The sequence below is a fragment of the Netta rufina genome, assembly GCF_964035555.1.
Source record: "Netta rufina genome assembly, chromosome: 5".
Lineage (NCBI taxonomy): Eukaryota > Metazoa > Chordata > Aves > Anseriformes > Anatidae > Netta > Netta rufina.
In genome coordinates, this window is record NC_140128.1 from 28,781,694 (window position 1) to 28,801,290 (window position 19,597).

General features: G+C 44.5%; 1 protein-coding gene across 1 annotated transcript in view; it reads left to right on the forward strand.

Moving 5' to 3' along the window:
- GALNT16 (polypeptide N-acetylgalactosaminyltransferase 16) overlaps positions 1-18,835 on the forward strand; it is a gene marked incomplete at both ends in the record, with an annotated part of 60,603 nt that extends 41,768 nt beyond the window's left edge. Inside the window, 8 exons of the mRNA XM_084287340.1 lie at positions 795-879; positions 2,216-2,319; positions 6,841-6,967; positions 7,654-7,746; positions 8,758-8,841; positions 9,773-9,914; positions 11,051-11,167; positions 18,698-18,835. Of these exons, the coding sequence (XP_084143466.1) occupies positions 795-879; positions 2,216-2,319; positions 6,841-6,967; positions 7,654-7,746; positions 8,758-8,841; positions 9,773-9,914; positions 11,051-11,167; positions 18,698-18,835 (890 nt within the window). The remainder of the gene's footprint in view (positions 1-794; positions 880-2,215; positions 2,320-6,840; positions 6,968-7,653; positions 7,747-8,757; positions 8,842-9,772; positions 9,915-11,050; positions 11,168-18,697) is intronic.
- Positions 18,836-19,597: the final 762 nt, after the last annotated feature.

Here is a 19,597-nt window from a genome sequence, read left to right on the forward strand (position 1 = left end):
GGCACTCAGAGTGAGCAGCCAGCCATGAAACACACTCCTTCTGTGCTCTGTTTTTATGTTCATAAACCATGGAGGTGACTCTTTACAGGTTCCACTAAGGGAAGGAGGGTAATAGGAAAGAAGATCGGTGAAAGCCACCCCTACAAACTCTTCACTCTTCTTGTGCTACTTGTGGTCCTTTTAGCATCTTGTGCTGTTTCTGCATGATGCAATTTGCTCCCTGGGAGAGAGCCACTAGAATAAGGAATGGAAAATTAAACTCTATATTAGCACAAGTGTCCAGGCTTTGTTCCTATGTGGCTAACCTTAACAGTGGTATGGTGCTACTGACTGCTGTGCTCAGCTCTCCACCACAGGCCAACTGTAAGCAAATGGTAGGCTCAGACGGGAAAATGGTTAAAATGATCTACAAGCCTTTGTTTCCACAGTGCGTCACATCCAACCCCACAAAGTGCTTTGATTAAAGCCTCATAACTCTGGTACTCAGGGAAGTGTAAAACAAACTGACCAAAATGCAGCAGCACTAATTAGTACATCTCACACTGACAACACTCTCCTGAAAATGTAGAGTGGAACTGAGCAGAGACCTGTACTGCTAAGGGATGAGGACGCCAAGACAGTAAATTGTCAACTTCTTAGCTGCATTAAGATAGACTCTTACTATTTTGGGTAGGCAGAAAAGGGAGGTCAGGGAAGGGAAGTAGGGTAGCTTGTGATGTAAGGACAGAGGCTATTGCTAAAGCTAGTAGAAAATCAAGAACAAAACCTATCTGGTGTGTTTCTTTTTTTCACAGGGTTTGACTGGAGCCTTCACTTTAAGTGGGAGCAGATTCCTATAGAGCAGAAGATGTCCCGAACAGACCCAACTCAGTCTATAAGGTATCTGTCTGTGTGCAATCCTCTAAATGCCTTCATAAGCCTTCACCTTTATGGCAAGCCTTCCCTTTAAGGGGATTGCCTTGCTGAGGACAAGATACCAGAGTGTTCACTCAATAATGACAAAATCCCAGAATCATAGAATATCCTGAGTTGAAGGGACCCACAAAGATCATCAAGTCCAACTCCTGGCTCCCCATAGGACCACCCAAAAATCAGACCATGTATCAGAGAGCATTGTCTAAATGCTTCTTGCACTCTGGCATGCTTGCTGCTGTGACCACTTCCCTGGGCAGCCTGGTCCAGTGGCTGACCACCCTCTTGGTGAAGAACCTTTTCCTAAAATTCAGTCTGAACCTCCCTTGATGCAGCTCCATGCCGTTCCCTCATCTTGCCCTCTAAAAATCATGTTAGTTCTGAAGAAATCTTGCAATGTATTTGCGCACTAATCCTGAGAGTATTATTCCATGAATATCATAAGAATAGTAATTATATACTGTCATAGGCTTGTAGTCTTGCCATCTCTGCAAGCCACCTCTTCTTGTTCTATATGTTTGTTTTTGTGATCTCCCTCACTCAACACTCTAAATGCCTCAGAAATCATTTTAATCATTTTTTTTTTAATTACCTCTGTCTTCCAGGTGGAATTAAGGTATTAAAGAATGAAGTAGCTAAACAGTCACCTTGGGAAGTGTAAAGCAGACCTGGGAATTGAATCTCACCTAGTAATTTGAGCACAGAATTAACCTCCTCTCCTAAATAAGTGTGTCCATGGACAAAACAGATTGTGTTGGCTGGAGCAGTTATTGCCAGCCTTGCTGCTGTGTACAGGGTTCTGAGGAATGTAGAGTGTGACAAATCCTGATATAAAAAGTCAGTGTTTGTCTGTATAGGTAGACAGCTCCCTGTTTGTAGCATAAAAGTATCATTCAATTCCTTTGCATAATTTGTGAGCCTCTGTTTTGCACTCAGGAAGCAGCCCGTTTACCGACAGCAGAGCAGTACATGCAGCAAAGCCCCTCACACCATGTCTAGCTGCTGAACACAGTTATCAGACAATACTCTTGTCATTCCTTCATACTGCACATATTTGTGCAAGTACAAAAGACATCATTTTTCAAGTAGTGCTTGCAGCACCACCTGAAAAAGGAGGAGGATCTAGTGAGGGGCATCTCAGAAGACTCCTGTTCATGCCTCAGCTCTGCTATTTTCTTGTTTTGAAGAGATAGGATTTGTTGGGTCTGAACAAATTGTCTCTTCCCTAAAATGTAGATGGTGATGATGGTGTTGTTGCATGTACTTGTGATAATTTAGTATGGGCTTGTGTTTTCTTTTCCAGAACCCCTGTCATAGCAGGAGGCATCTTTGTGATTGACAAGTCCTGGTTTAACCACCTGGGAAAATACGACACGCAAATGGACATATGGGGAGGAGAGAATTTTGGTAAGCTTAGGGTGTTTCGGGTGAATGACACTAAAGAACCACTTCCCAGTATTTGTTCACCTACCTGAACTCTTCTTGCAAGGGACTGATCTGCATGCTGATGTAAGGCTATGGACATGGTGAGGCAAACCCCATGTTGGTCAAAATTGTACCTGTTATCTTTGTGCAGAGTAAATGGAGGCTCTTTGAGGTCAGGGCTATCACTGTCTTACATGCATATGCACTATTGTATTCTTATTATTGTATACTCTGGTACAAATAAGTAAAAAACCAAAAAAGTCCTGATATTTAAATTGTTGCTTGCTTTTGGAGAATACTCCTCTGGTCCTCCTTCACATGACAGTCTGTGTCAGCCCAACTCTGCAAGGGACAGTCACTCTGACATTCTCTTCCTATAACTGTCCTTCCTTCCTAGAGAAGTCTGAATTACTCTCCCAGCTTCATAACTCTGAAGGATGATTTTCCTAATAAAATAAGCCTCTTTGTAAGTGGAATTTGTGTATAAATACACTCAGAATTAAAACATTTTGAAGCAAAGTAGAGCATCATAAACATCTGAGCTATTCACATGCCCAGAATAGACTGTCCATTTAAGTGCAGTTACCTCAGAATGTGGTGCTGAAACCCATCTTTTTGTACCTAATGGTGGCACAGCTATTTCAGGGATCTCTCTTCTTTGCCCCTCTGAAAGGATGCTGCACTGTCACTGGGGATTAGTGACAAAAGGAAGAACGACATTGAAAAGACATTCAGGAAGACCTCAAGTATTTGGGGCATTCATTTAGAAATGACGTAGGTGGAGCAGACGTGACAAAAGTTTTCCTCTGTTCTTCAGTCAAATTGATTTTTCTCTTGCTTACACTGGCAAAAAACATATTCTGTTTCTACAGCTTCCATAAATATCACAGATTTGTAAATAAATCTCTTTAAAGAAGAATTTATATGGTGTTTCCTAGCACCTGAAGGGCCAATTAGGAAGAATGAAATAGAAGAAACTTTTGTTTCTCTGAACACAGCTGGGAGAGGTGCCATTTTCTGAAATGCTGTCTGAAACCAATAAATGATATTTTTTGTCTGGTAACAGAATATCAAGTACCAATTTTTAAAAACAAAATACAAATAATGAATGCTTATGCTTTCAGTTTGCTGAGGTCTTGCTTCAATTTTGTGATATTCATGATATTAAAAAGAGTTGTTCAACTAGCAGTGCCAGTAATGTCTGCTAAGTGTTGTAGGCAGATATAAATAACAGGGAGCATTTACCTAGGCATGAGGATCCCTTTTCCTGTGTCCCTCAGGCTCCTCTGCACAGCCAGACTCAGCTCCTTGCTCTCACTAGCCCTGCTCCAGCTGCAGTCAGCCATTTAGCCGTCATGCCAGCCTCTCAGCTGCAGCTGTGTAAACCCAAAGATAGTGAAAGAATATTTATTTAGGCTTTTCATTGTCTGCTGCTGCCCGCCTGGGATCCTAGCGTGGTTGTTTGGTGCGTATGTTGGTAGCTGATGCTAAGCAGAGCTCTCTGCCACAAGTGGCAGTAAATTACCTGCACACCCACAGCCCTTCGTGCCTATACAGATGATAAAAACCTCCACAGACTTGCTTCACTCTCCTCCTTCAAACTGCTCTTGTACAGCCTGACAGTGGCTGGGCCAGGCTGTGTGGGATTGGGCGAGGTGTGCAGGGCTTGCCAGTTCTGCCTTGTGCAGTTCCTTGTACATTTGTCTCCCATCACTTGCCTCTTACCCTGCACCTTGACTCTTCTCTTCAGAAATCGAGGCTAAATGCACAATGCTCTGTATGACGGGGCCTGTCCCTGAGATGCATTGCCACAGCACCAGTGTGATGATAGCAATGGGAAAATATTTTAAAAACAAGACAACTTTTCTTCTCTAAAACTAACATTTGTTCAGCTCGTTGGCATAATATGAGGCAATGATTCAATCAGTGGCTTCTACATTCAGCCTGTTGCTGTTGCATAGCAGAAGGGTAGAAAACAACCTGTATTTGACAACAAAAAGTATTCATTTTCCTTGAAAAAGTATTTAGAGTGGTGAATTTATACTCTGAAAAAAAATGTTTTCCATACTTAATTGAAAATTAAATTCTCTGTTCAAGGAAAAATGTTGATAATATTCTGAAACACTTTTTACTGCAAGTCACAATTTTGAGTGGAAAGGAACTGGTTGGATAAGGTCACCATTTGTGGGTGAGCTGAGAGAGTAGCTCTGACTAATCTGTGTGGGTGAGAATGGCCACAAAGGCCATTTTTAGGTGTGCTTTTTTTTAAAAAAAAAAAACTTATTTTCCACAAGAAAACAGAGTAAGAGAGTGTATTTTAAGAGCTGGACAATCCCTGTGCACACAGCAGGTAAACAGGAGTGTTCTGGTAGTGATTACCAGCTGCCAGAGTATTCTTCCAGCTGGATGTGAGCTGGTTAAAAACTTTTTTTTTCCACTGCATGGGGAAAAGCCACAGTGATTAAATCATTTAAAATGTATATGGGCTAGGCCAGGTTCTGGAAAGCATATAGCAAAAAAATCTCATATGCTTTTCATCAAAGGATGCATGGAAGACCTTAATAAGTTATGCTTGATCTCCATTTTCCTTTCTGTGCCAAAACCTGCATCCTTTCATCCCTTTTTTAAAGAATTCTGTCATCTGCAAACCTGGTCATGCAAAGTCTGTCTGTGCCTAAGATATGAATATGGCATGAGGATTCCTCTCTTGAGAAATGGACATTGCTTTAAATTAAACCTACTAGATTGAGAATTTTGTTTCTGTTATAGGCCAGAGCAAATCAGAACCTCATTTCAGGAGAGCAAATGCCAGCTGGACACAACACCAGACAGAAACTCATGTCTTGACCCTTTTATTTTTATTTTTTTATTTTTTTATTGGAGCCCTTCTTTTATTTGAAGCTGAAACTCCCTGTTGAAAAGAGACTAAAAACAATAAGCTGTAGGAAAGGGTCATGGAGAGACCAGAGTTAGTAAGAAATGCCACAAAATGCAGTCCACTTATTTAGTAGCTAGATTAAATACCTCTCCCCACTATTCACCCACCCAACCAAGTGAGAAACACACTACACAGTTTAAACAACCTTTCCCAGGAGCTGGAGAGGAAAGCTATGGAGAAAGATGAAGAGCAAAAGGATGTTAGTGTGTGTGCATCCTTTGAAACAGCCATTAGAGCTGGATGCATCATTTCTTTTTTAATTTCTGAACATCAGAGCTCCATAATTCGGGCATTACTGGGGGGAGATCCCAAGTGAGTAATTTTTTTGAAGTAATCAGTCTACACAATCTGAAGCCCTTTTGTAAGGACTTGATCAGAAATCCCAACCAACAACCCAGCTAATTTTCCTTTTCCCTCTTACTTCTTCTCTTCTCACCGCCACATGAAACACAAGCAGAAAACCCCTCCGGTGTGGCAGTGATTAAACCTGTGAGGACAGACCCATAAGCCTGAGTGAGGTCATATCTCTTCTGTGATGCAAATAAGTGCCTGCACATCAAAGCCCCATGTTCTTCTAATCCTTTAAGAAAATGTAGAATTTAGCTTCAGGACCAGCTGAATTTCTTCAGGAAACAGGACTCTCTCCATATATTTGTAATCACGCTATTAGGCTGATTTCTGCTCCCTGTAGCTCCCCCAGCAGGGGCAACAGGTGACAAACTGCAAACCAGTCATCCTCTTTCTATTTTATTTTTTTGACATAGCCAAGCAGAACAAGAGCGATGAAGCACCTTAAGGTGTATAACAGGTTGATGCAGGATATACTGCCATTCCTGGAGGCCTGGGAGAGGCCAGCAGCAAAAGAAGAGGGGCTCCTTGGCTTGTGGTACTCGCTCTGCAGGGAGTGAGTGTTCTGGGCCCCAGGTTAGGGAAATGTGTTTGCCTGTAAATATACCAATCTCCTCAGCTGTGCTATTATCACACTGCATGATGTAGAGGGGACAACTGCAGATCATGTCCAAGCAGTGTTGGAGGTATTCTGCTTTCAGGTGGTACCTCAGGTGATGTAGCTGGAGGTATGGGGGAGAGGACTTGGCCCTAAGCATTGCCTCACTTCCTATGCCCTCATATTGTTCTCTTCTTTCTCCTTTGTCTCCCAGATCCCTTCTCTTCCTCACATGATTTGCTTTACACAGTGAATTCTTTTTTTCCTTCCATCCGTGTGCTGGGTGGGAGAGTTAGAGAAGTCCAAAACAAGATGGGCGTGGGGGTGATCTCAGCCACTAGGATCTGCTTAAATGGAAAGTTATCTCAGGATATACCAGAGAGGAACAGGACTGGAGAAGGTTAAGGCAGTCTCTGAGCCATGGGGGTTGCCTCCATTTTAATGAAGGAATGAATTTGTTTTTCATTCTCGTCCTGGCATCACTTTTCCTGTTTTTGCTGTTGCTGGAAACACATCTAGAGCAGAGGGGCAAGGATTTCAGGCACATTGCTGAGGTTGCTCTTCTTGGAAATGCTGATGGCCTGGCTGCATCTGTGTAACTCTTGGGGTTTTCTTCCAGAGCTCTCTTTCCGAGTGTGGATGTGTGGTGGCAGCTTGGAGATTGTGCCCTGCAGTCGAGTGGGACACGTGTTCAGGAAGCGCCATCCCTATGACTTCCCCGAGGGCAACGCGCTGACGTACATCAAGTAGGTGCTCAGGAGTTCCTGGTAACAGACAGATCACCTTGATGTCGAGCATGTCTAAATAAGCCTGAATTCTTTGTTGTTTTTCTGCCTGGTGACAGAGAACAGCTTGCGGTTGAGCATCTGTTCTCAAGGGTTGGATGGGTTGCTGCTGTCTACGCACAAAACCTGTTCCCTTCTCTGTTTGTGTTCCTGCAGCTTGTTTTTCCTCGCTTTGCAGTGGAGGTGGGGAGCAGTGCCCCAGGGAGAGACCGTGACCATTTGTGGATGCTGCCCTAAGACGTGTGCTAGACACAAAGCTAGTCCTGCTTTCTGTGGGAGGGTTGGACTAGGTGGTACCCAGGGATGCTTTCTGAGCTGATTTATTCCGTAGTATTATTCTAACGTGGGGAAAGGGAGCAGGGTGATATCAACAGTTGGTCCAGTTACCTCTGCAGAGGGAGCATATTTGAAAGAAATCATGCTGAATTGGCTGATTATTTTTTTCTTTTTAACTCCTGAACTGTAGCATCCATGCAAGACTTTGTAGAGTTAATACATTCAGTCTAAATCTGACCATACTGCTCACTTTGTTTCATGTTTGGTACTGTTCCCCACTCCCTCCGGGCAGGCTGGCAACCCTGTGCTTGTTCACCTGGAGAACAGGTTCTCCAGCAGCACTCAGCAAACGTTTCCTTGTCCCCATGCAGGAACACTAAGCGCACGGCAGAGGTGTGGATGGACGAATACAAGCAGTACTACTACGAAGCCCGGCCGTCAGCCATTGGCAAGTCATTTGGGAGGTAAGCTGCTCCACGAGCACAGGAGGAGAGCTCTGGTAAGCTGCTTGCTAGCAAGAAATAGTTATGGGATCTTCTCAGGGACTTCTTGTGGGAAAGAGAAACAGAGGTGTTCTGAATGGCTGGCTTGCCAGGAGGGTTGGAACTCAAGTGTCTGGCTAACGAGGTTTGCTTCTAATTCACTTTATTTTTCCCTCAGTAACCCTGCATAAATCATTTGTTAATGGAAGGCCAAAGGGATCTATAATGAAATTAAAATGCCAGACTTTTTAAGTGGATAAGAATATTTTCTAATACAGCATGCAGCTGCTCTGGAAATGGGAGCTATGCAGTTACTAGAGCTTGATCCAGAGCTCCTGTGCAGATGCAGAACTGAGGGCCAAGCACAGCTAGCTGGCACATGGGGGAGGTTGCTACCTGGTGCACTCCTCTTTGCTGATGAGTGTTTTGCCTGGTTTATAGGTCAGGAAAGAGCACGGCCAATAGTGAGATGTTATACTCCTCTTCTTTCCCAAAAGAACAAATAATTATGTTTTTTAAAGTCTGCAATCCAGCCTACAGCTGCTGCCATGTCCCCTTACCTCTAGCACACACATATCTGAGCATAAACATTTTCTAGGCCTTTTCAGGAGCTGATAGTTGTGCAAGTTTTGTGGTATGCTGCTACAAGGGTAAAAAAGCTAGGCTGAAAAGCTTTCTTGGTCCTACAGTAGCCTTACTGTGCTGTATCATTTAGCACTGTAGAATCTGGGCTCTGGCATCTTTCTGAACTGAAGGAAATGCAAGAATTGCTCTCCAAAGGCATTTGTTTCTTCCTTTTCTATTTCCCCCCTGTTGCCTCTCCATTCTTCTTCACCTCAGGTCACTGGTAGTGCTCTGAACCCAGCAACTAGGTGGGAGAACAAGTGAGGGGAGAAAATTCATATAGTCTCCCTCAAACCTCTTGATTGCTCTCCATTGCTCCCCTTCCTCCGGTTCACTATCTTATCTACAACAACCTGCCTGTGTTTCCAGTGTTGCAGAACGAGTAGAGCAGCGCCGCAAGCTGAACTGTAAATCCTTCCAGTGGTATCTGGAGAACGTCTATCCCGAGCTCAAGTGAGTCAGTTCTCAGCTTGTAAAAATCTCTGATCAGGGAGATGGGTCCCAATGAGAAGCTGAGCTGCGGCAGCAGCAAGCAAAAAAAACCAAACAAGCAGGCTTATGCTTGGAAAAGGTTTTCCTCTGGTCCTCTGGTGAGAAAGCTTCAGTGATTTCCTGGCTTGTACCATTACAACTCTGAGAAAGGTTTGTTGCTTCTGCCTCTGGGAGCCCTCTGTTCTGCCCCGTACAGCTGTTTCAGGCTTGGTCTCTGCCTGTTGGATGTTATTCCTGGAGGTAGCTGGGCAAAGTAGAGCTAGGCTGCCTCAGTGCAGAGGTGCAGGTGTTTCAGAGAAAATCCTGGTGAATGCCAAACCCAGCTTGTCTGTGTCTTCCACTGCCCTGGGTCAGGCTGTGGTAGTGTTGTAGCACTGCTCTGCTGGGAGGTAGCATGGACAACTCCAGAGTTGTGTTGTTAGCACTTGCTAGTCAACACACCTTCACATCCCAGTCAGCAAAGGCTGTAACTAACATGCATTGAGACTAAAACATCTAGTTGTAGTCTGGCTTTGACGGATCTTTCCTGTATTGCTACCAAAGAGGCAGTGAATACTGCCACTGCGGGGAAGAGTGTGGAAAAGGTGGAGGCAGATGCAAGATAGGTGTGGATACGGCTTTTTACTGGCAATGATCTCTTTCAGAGGAGGCATCACACTGAACTACTTTCTGAAGAGCCTTCTGAAACAAGGGTACTGGTCCTCTGATCAGGTTTTCCCTTGACTTTTGCCTGCTCCAGACATTTTCAGCATATAGCGTGATATCTTGCATTTTCTGTCAAATACAGGGTGCTGTGTTTCATACAGGGGCCAGTTATGCTCTTATAAATCTGTAAAAGTGCTTTGGACTTTTCTGTGTATGAAGTGCCTTACAATTGTTGTTTTGTTCCAAGGGTTCCTGAAAAGGAGTTAATTCCAGGGATAATTAGACAAGGAGGAAATTGCCTGGAGTCTTGGGCACAGGATACCACTGGAAATATGTTGGCTGGCATGGGAAACTGTAAAGGGACAGTGAACAATCCACCTGTCACTCAGGTAAGGCGGGCTTCAGCTTGATGCTTTGCTCCTGCTTCTGCCCTTTTAATTACCAGTGGCTATCACCACTTGGGCCATCACTTGGGTGTGCTCCAGCCCACGTGGCTATGACTTTTCCATGAGAACCAGTCCAGGGGTGCACCTGGCTAGTACCCAGGCATGTGGGGTAAGAGAGTTCCTCAGGGTCAGAAATGTTTCTTGGTCCACCACTTCAGCTGTAGCTGCGGATGGCTTGAATTGTGCTGTTTTACAGATGTGTTTCAGTATAATGCCCAAGTACAGTTTAAGTAGCCAAGACCTCAACTGCAGTAATTGGGTGCAGCTTCTCTAACTGCAGTGGAGCTGTGCTGGTTTGTACCAGCCGAGGATGCGCACTCCATCTCTTCTTTTGGTAGTCAAAGCAGCAGAGAAGCAGCTTGAGAAAGCTAAGGGTTGCTGCAGGATATTTTATGCCAGAAAATACATAATCACATCTGTTAACTCTTGGAAACCAGTTTTCAGACAGCTTTCGACATGCCATTAAATCTGACTCATTGCTTCTTGTCATTACCATTTAAAGTGTCTGAAACTTACCGTTTTGTGTTTCTTCCTTGGGGAAAGTAATAATAATAGTTGATTGGGTTAATAGTTGCATGGGTCAGGCATCCATCTAGTGAGAGGAAGGAAAAATGAAGTAGTTTGTGCTTTATGTGTATTGGTGAAATTTATTAACCCATGGATATGTTTGCATGTGTTTTGCTTCATTTGACAGCCTGTACTCCTGGTTACCTGTTGCAGAACACGTTGGTTATGTAAAATATGCAGAGGCAGTTGCACATCTTGTAAATCGGGGTTGGTGGCCTCCCTGCTTTGTAGGCCAGACTGTGAATCTGCAGAGTAAGGAGTTGCAAGGGATCCAAGGTTAATCAGGCAGCTCAGAAGGTCAGGGGAGTCAGCTGCAGCTTTTGCAATAGTCATGATGCACCAAGCCTGAGCATAAACTTCTGATCAAGTGAAGACTGCTTCCATAGTTTTCCCAGGGAGTCATTGAAGAAAATGTCCAAGTTTTTGAAATGTACGCTGGTAAAAACTTTCTCCCTCATCTTGTCAGCATTATGATCATAACAGAACCTTTCTTTTTCTTTCTTATGCCGAAGGAGTGGGTATTCAGTGACCCTCTAATTAGACAACAAGACAAGTGTCTTTCCATCACCTCCTTCTCTACTGGCTCTCAAATCGCACTGGAAGCCTGCAATCAAAAAGATGGCAGACAGGTAACTGTGCACCTTTATTAATCCCTTTGTTGTCACATACAGGTGTTCGTACATCAGTGCAGCTTATGGGAATGAACACAGTACTATCAAAGTGTGTAAAAGTCCCTTCCACCTCCACATCTCCCTCTCTGGTGCATTTCATAAGCACAAATGTACGAGATTGCCTATGACCAGAGAGAGAGGGTGGGGGTATATGCTCTGCCTGGGCCCTTGGCATTGTAGTTAGCTCCAGCCCAGTCACACCACCACGTCACTCCATGGAAACACTGATGTTCAGCAGGGTTGGTTCACAGATGAAGAACAGCATCAGTGAGGAGTAGGTAAGCAGCAAATACTTTGAGATACCTGAGAGAAGGGCAATGTATGCTATCATTTGTTTGCTTATTTAAGAGAATAGTTCAGTTGGAAGGGACCGTCAAAGATCTAGTCCAACTGTCTGACCACTTTAGGGCTAATGAAAAGTTAAAATGTATTATTGAGAAGCTAAAAGTTAAAACACAATAAATTATTGAAGACCTTATCCAAATGCCTCTTGAACACTGATAGGCGTGGGCATCAACCAGCTTGCTAGGAAGCCTATTCCAGTGATTGACCACCCTCACAGTAAAAGCATTTTTCCTAATTTAGAAGTGAGAACTGTGTTCTTTGTGCTGTCTTTGGACATGTTAACAGGCCTTTAAAACTGAGTGTGCGCAACTCATTTGAGAAATATTGACTGGCATAAAGCACCATATGTTCTGTCCAAACTACTCCCTGAGGAGAAATACACAGCAGCAGTATTGGCTTTGCAATGCTCCTGACAAAATGCAGCTCTGTGACTGTCATGCAGTTTCCAAGACGCGTGTCCCTGATCTGTCAGGACACCTAAGTCATTTTGCCTTGCAATACAAGGTGTGAGATAGTGTCTGAGATGGCCGCAGTGCTCCTGCAGATACATTATGTGTTTTGTTTTGTTTTGTTTTGTTTTTTTATCAGAACTGGTCAAAACATAACATGTGACAACACAGCAGTGGCAGACAGTGAATGCACAGGACTTACTTCATCCCTAGTTCCCGTGCTTCCCTCTATACCAAGAGAGAACAATTTTCCTGTCATCTAGAGCTATACTGGCTCTGTTGTGTTTTCCTTTCATCTATTGTTTTGGTAGCCCAAAGACAGGAGATGGCTCAGCTTGCTACCAGTCCTCAGCATCATCCTTTTTTGTCAGTACTTTTTAATGCCATATGAATTTCTGAATTAGGTTCTTCCTGAAAGAAAGCAGTGAATTCCAGTCTTGCCCATGTGTTGAATGCCTGTGTAGACTTTCCTCTGGAGGTTTGGTTAATGCAGAAATGTCTTGAAGAGTTGTCACCATGAATACGTTGGGAAAACTCTTAGTTCAGCTTAGCATTGCAAAGATATCCCAGGTGGGCTGTGCTCGCCTGCTCCTTTTTCTTGTTGGTAATCACTCAGCCTCTTGCTGTGTAATTAGGTCACTTAGCTTCCCCTTAGGTGCCTTGCAGCATTTTCCTCCCTGGCAGCAGAGAGGACTCTAGCAGCTGCCAAAATCAGTTCTTTCCCCACCTCCTGTGTCATGGAAGGACAAGGGTCCCCTGGAGGGGGGTGGAGTACAGGCTCTATTAGCCAGAAGAGAGATTAATCCACACTAACACATGCAGGTTCATTCTGCTACTGGAATAGGATTTATTGAGCCTTGATGTGCTGATTGTATACAGGCTCATTATAAAGACATGCATATACAGTTAAGGATGTGAGCTGTTGTTTTCCATTACCTTGTGTGAACAAACTGCACTTAGATCAAGGACTTGAGCTAACAGATGATTTGGCCAACTGACGGTGAGCAGGGATTTTGTTGAAGCATTTCAAAAAACTAGAAACTGATCTGAATCTCAGCTGCCATTCCAAACCCCCTTGTGGTGGTGGGGATGAGGTAGCAGAACTGCATTTGAATTTTTAATCTAATTTGGGTTGAAATGCTCTGAAATTTTGGGGTTGCTTTGGAAGCCCCAAACTGCCATTTCAGATTTCTGCTTAGAAAGCCAGTTCCACATGCAGTGCTCAAGTTTGTTGTGTTCTTGGGGAATGTTGTTATGGTATCTTCCTTCCATAAACACATTGTGTTTTAATTAGTTGGAAGTCAGTTGTCTTTGCGAACTGGCCCATTCTCTTTCCTCTGCCTCACTTCTAGAAGGACCACATACATCTGATGCGATGTGTTGTCTGTTCACTTTGGGAACTGACTCTTTCTCTGCCAAATCCTATCTGAAGTGAGAACTGAACCTAACAGCTTATATGGGGTCATCTGGGTTAGCAAGGCAGGATTCTGGCAACAAAGAGACAAGAAAGAGACGGAGTCTTGTTCTTCATAAGCAGGCAGCTTGCAAATCCCCCTGCCTAGGATGTTACCCCAGCCCAGCTCCCAATACTTACAAAGGTGAATTTCAAGGTGACAACCACTGCTGTGGAAACTTTAACATATTGCCTCAGTTTGCCCTACAGGATGCCTCTCTCCCCGTGGGTGTGAGGTGTTGGGAGGGATTGCTGCCTTTTCAAACTACACGTGGGTGTAGCCACTCCTCAGTTCCAGCAGGCTTCTCAGAAAGCCAAAGGGGCTGAGTGGGAATGGAGGAAGGGAATTGAACTACCTCAGAGAAGTGGAAGTGGCAAGCAAGAGCCTTGAGAGGAAGAGGGCAAGCCTGGCAATGTGCAACATGTGTTATCCTGCGAGGAGATGGTGGCATAAAGTCCAGATCTGACCATCTCTAGTGTCATTGTCATCAGAGGTCTGTGGTGGAAGGCATTTGGACTTTCCTGGATCTAGACTTTGTGTCTATGGCTGAGTGATTTCAAAAGCACAAAAAAGTGATGGGTTCATTGTTTGGTGTCAGCAGAGCAGATTAGTTCACAACAGCACCATATAGCTGCTAAAGCTGCTTTCTGCTTTCAAACATGCTGAATCTGTGCTCACGCTACACAGCTGTTGTGTGTTAAGCCTGTCCACAGGGAAGAGAATTTTGTTGTTGTTTTTGACTGCAAACAACAGTCTCATGTCCATCTGACGTGTATGTAATATTCTAGCAGAGGCTTTAAAGTCTTATGAGCAGTATATGTAGGGTATTACCTCAAAATAACTCTGGAACCTTGCAAGCAGGATACTAGACAATGCTCCGAATGTAGATGACTTTTGACTCTGTCAGACTTCTCCCTTGGGCTGAAAGAAACCAGGAACAAAACCTATTTGGCACCACGATCCTTGTTGATCATTCAGCAGCAACAGCCAGCACTGCTAGCACAAGACCAGCCAAGAGCTATTGTGCATAATCAGAACTAGATTTCAAAGCAGATGGATGTCATCCATAATGTTATTTGGAGAACAGCATTTTACTTGAATGCACAATAAATTCTTGCCTTTAGCTTTTGTTTTGGCTCTGACTGATGGTGGGAGTGGCATTTTAATTTGTATTATAGTGAGGACAAATAGGAGGCAAAGTGAGAGTCAGACACTAAAACAAGAGAATGAAAATGAGAAACATTGGCACAGTATCTCCCAAAAGAACAAGAAGCATGCTGAGAAACCTTATTAAATGGCCATATTTCATTAAAATGTGCTCAAGGAACGTGACCCCAGCCTGAAAATGAGGACATCAAGCTTTCTTGGGAGACAAACAGTATTTGAAGTCCTATGTGCCTTTGGACATGATTGGGAGTTTTTCCCACCTTACTTCTCAGTGTCTTGTATTACATGAAATGCAGACAAATGCAACTTTGCACAGACTTTCAGAAAAGGGGAGTGAAGACCTGTGTGTTCTGGAAGCACCTGACTCAGCATCTTCCTGATAGTAAGCAGGTAAAATGCTCCTTGCAATATGCCAGACCTTGAAAGCAATTTTCAGGAGACAAGAGTTGCTCTCAGTTCTGATTCTTCCTTTTACAAATTTAAAACTAAAATTTAAAATTTAAGAGTTCAAAGGGAGACAGTATTTGCTGGGTGCTGACATTAGCTTTTCTATCACACTCTCTCTGCTCATATGTTTAAAAATGAGGGTGTGTCATCTTCAGCACCAGCTTTGGGTTGCCCATGGCTCTGCAAATACATTCAATTACAACTTGCATCTTCCTTGTCTATTCCAGTTATCAGTTCTCCATACATCTCTGTCTGAGGCGTCTCAGCCCTAATCAGCAACATCTGCTCTTCCCAGCTGCGTTTCCTAATCTTGGCCAGCTCCACCACATTTCCAGGGTTACAAGGCTATTGTCTGGAATTTGAAATAAACCTTGGACTGATCGGATTGCTGTGGGTTAAAAGAAGGCTTTTGATTATCCTGAGAAATTACAGTACTGTAAACACTTTCAGCTCTTGTATATATTGTGCTGTTTCTTACTGACTGGTTAGATGAGAACTAGCTGTTTCAGACTTTTCTCTTAGTAATTTCACATGGAGTGCTTCTACCCAACCACCTCAAGGTACTTTGCAGTGATAGATAATAAAGATGGAGAGAGAGCTTTACTAAAAAGTGGGGAAAATTTTGATTGACATTTGGGGAAGAGGTTCAAGCAGAGAGTGGGATAGTATTTCAAAGAAAATATTGCTTCTTTTTTCCATCTCCACTTCATACCTGCTGCGACCAGTAAACTGTATTAGCTACATTTGCACTAAGGAAAATTTTCAAGTCAAAATTTTTCACACTGTGGCAATGCTTAAATCTTCAAAAAGCTGCCCTTGGTCCAAGTACAGGCTGATCAAAACTGTCTGTGAGTAAAAAAGAAGGCTCCCTGTAAAGTTTGGCTCTATGCAGGAATTATCTGATCTGTTAGTACTTTTTTTTTTTTTTTTTTTAAATTCTTCTAAAGATGGCAATCACTGCTGCAAATTACAACTTAGCTGTCCAGGTTCCCCTTGTGGTCTTTGGAGGAAGCTGGGCCCTCCCAAAAGGTGTTTGTACTTCAGACCCCTCCGTTAACGTGTCACTAGGGGACTAGTTTAGGATAAGATGCTTAGATCTGAGGTGGCTGAGGGTGGGAGCATCTTATCTTCTATTTCCATCCATTCCTACTGCCCTTCCTCCTGAAGGGTCCAAGATACGATTTGTCCTTGCAGGGTTAGCTGTTGGGCTGTCCCTGGCTATTCTGTGGTCTGGCAGCCAGGCAGTGGGCTCTTGTGAAAGGTTCAGGTGAAGTCAGAGGAGCTCATCAGGTATGTCATGGAGGACAGCAGAACACACTTTCTGACCAGAATGAGTAGAATCCATCACTTTGAAAATACCACTTATGTGAAATGAGGGAGCCCTACTTTAGCTTGGGCTGTCATTGTGCTTTATAATAGCTCCATGCATGCATAACCAGCCAACCAGCTAACTCTGTCACCTTCTCAGTGTTCCTCCCAGTTTCCCCATCCTTCCTATCCAGTCTGTTGAATGGAGGGACACAGAGTGACTCTGGCTCTGGGCCTTCCAGTGGTGCCATTCACTGAGATTGATTTGGTGTAGTTCATTAGCAGCAGAGAATGTGCTCTGGTGAGTGTTTGCTGGTGTCTTGCTGTGTCTGTTGCTGCAGACTCTTCCTGCAGACAGCACAGTGGGTGCCTGCTCAGCATGGAGAGATCACAGCAGCAGGTCTCTGATCTGGAGGAATAACAGGAGAGAGCCTCCTGGTAGTGCCAGGTTTCTTCTAAGCAGCTGGAAGAAAGAAGAAAAAAGTGTCTCTTGGTAAAATGACAGAGGCAGGGACAAGGGTGGAGGGCAAGGAAGAGTTTCCTACATGGAAGCTGGGTGCCAGAGTAGGGCAAGAGGCTCTTCACAGAGCTATCTGTGACCTTGGGAAACAGTGAGGGAGGGGGGTCATTGCTCAGAGATCACACCAGATAGACACAGTGTGCTGTTTTCTGGTATTAACTTCTTCCTCAGTTCTTTGCAGGGAAACTTCTGCCAGATGAGAGCCAGATGGCTCCAGGACCCACGTAGACACTGGGATGCAGCAGCTGGTGAGGGTATTGCAGGCTCCTCTGTGTGCACAGACTGTGTTGGATCTTCCACTGCATCATCGCTACATTCCTCTTTCTGCTTGCCTGTTAAAACCAGCTTCTTCCTGCTGTTACAAACAATTTGCCTCTAGCAGTGTCCCATCAGTCAGGGTTAGCAGCCATAGCACAGTGATTCTCCCCCTGGAGTAACGTCTTGAAGGACTATGTGATGTAGGAGTGACATTATTCCAGGCTTCGCGACTGCCCAGCCCTCCAAGAAGCATAACCAGCACACGGGTTTGGAGGAGAGCTGCCAGCAGTATGTGAACATAACGGATTGCCTTAAAACACACAGCATGTGGCAGTCTAAGCTGTTTGCTGCGTTACTTAACCAGGAATTAAAATATTGTTAGGTTTTGACATTGCCTGGATAGCACAGGATTTTTTTACTCCAGTTTGCATGCATTTCTGCAACAGACTTGAGGTCCATCAGTGCTGCCAAGCTGTTTCTTCTTCCTCATCAGTCACATGGGTTAGCCAAAATATCCTCCTCATATCCCTAAGCCGCTGACCGACTGAGTCATCTGCGACTGAGTGGGGAAAAAACCCAGGAGCCTGGAGCACTCAGTCCAATCACCTGCTGGTCCCAGCTGTGCCCCGCTGGAGGGAAATGGCACAGCCCCACCTGGGAGATCCCAAATTCACAGACTCATTTCTGCTTTATTTTCTCGGGGCTATTAGCAGGGATGGAAGGTACTGCCTTTTCCCAGCAGGATTTGCAATTCAAGATTAGGAGATATGTTTTCATACCTGAACAGCAGCACAAACAAACAGGGCCTTCAGGAAAACGGGGTTGCATGTGGGGTCTTGTGCATATGCCTTGGTGGGAGCAGACCCAGAGGACAGCACTGCAGAAAGCAGAGTGATGTGTGCTGAGCAGCTGTGAGATGTACACTTACAGACTGAAATGTTGGTAGGGCAGATGAGATTATGAAGAACCAGTTTAGGAAGATGCAGAGATATGAAGAGCTTTCAGTGTAGTGCTGATAAAAGTCTTGATTTGATGAGAGGAGAGATGAGGACATGAAAGAGGGAGAGATACAATCTAGTCAAAGAGCAAGAAGTGTGGTTTTTGTGTTCTGTGGATGGTTTGCTTTCTGTGCTGGGAGAGATTTTTGAGGATTGGAAAGAAACCATAGAAGGGTTTCAGGTTTTGAAAGGTATCTGGGTGTGCAGAGATACAGAGCAAATGTGATTTCCTACATTCCTACAGAATGGTAGGGAAATTCTGGGTATAATACACTTTTGAAAATGCTGGTGGTTGATGGTTTTGTGTTGCTTGCCTTCTGGATACTTCTGAATATCTAACCCTATAAACCAGCTAAACTCAAGCTCCAGATATCATTAACGCAGGAAACCAGTGCTTTGGAGAAGCTGCCAATACCCAGATTTCCCAGTTTCCCCAGTTGTTGAGTTTTACAACAGGTTTATGCTCAGCCTTTCTCCTCCTGCTTGAAGGCATGGTTACGCGGTGAAGTGGCAGTAACAGCGTGTTTCTTCTCTCCTCACAGAAGTGGAAGATGAAAGGCAGTTTCATTCAACACTTCGTCAGTGGTCTCTGTCTGGAAAACCAGGCTGGGAGAGTGGTGACCAACCCGTGCCAAGCAGATGTACCTGGCCAACAGTGGGAGCTGCTACAAGCAACATGATGGTAGCACAGAGATCTCCTTGTTTCTTTGTGCATGAGACTTTGGGAACAGAGAGGGATCGGGATGGGAGGAATGGCTTTGTATGTCTGACCCTAAATGTTTTCATTGTGTCCATCAGCAAGCCACCATTTCAGCTGAACAGTTGGTGTTTTTGAGCTTTCCAGAGAAGAAGCCGTGGGTGAGAGAAGGATGAGGAGTTGTTGAAATCAGCCTGTCTGTTGTCTTAAGTTCTCCTCTGTAGCTGATGTCTGCACAGCAGCACACAGGGAGGGGAGAGCACCTAGCCTGATACTCAAAATGGTCAGAACTGCCTTGCAGCTCTCCCCCTATCCATTCCTTTCTCTGCATCCAGAGTCTGTGACCTTCAGTCCAACACTTTGGACAATGCTCATACAAACGTCGGTAGCTCTTTGTCTTCCCTGGCTTTTCACTTCAACATCGTGCATCATTTATGCATATGTGTGCTGGTGTGTCGCAGCGAGGACTGGCCAGAAGAGGAGCCATCGCGATGAGTGGAGGGGCTGGGGGGGGATGAGCAGGCCCTGGGGGCAGGTTTGTAACCTCGTTGTGGTAGGCCCACATCTTCCTCTGCCTCACAGCCAAATGGGCTGAGGCTGGGAAGTAGGGCACAATGCTGATGACATCTGGAAAAGGGTCCTGTCTGTTGTAGCAGCGTAACGTGGGATTTTTTCAGGAACTATTCCCTGCTGAATTCCTGCTTCCAGTTTTCTACAGGTGGAAGGCCGGCCCCGTCTCCACGAG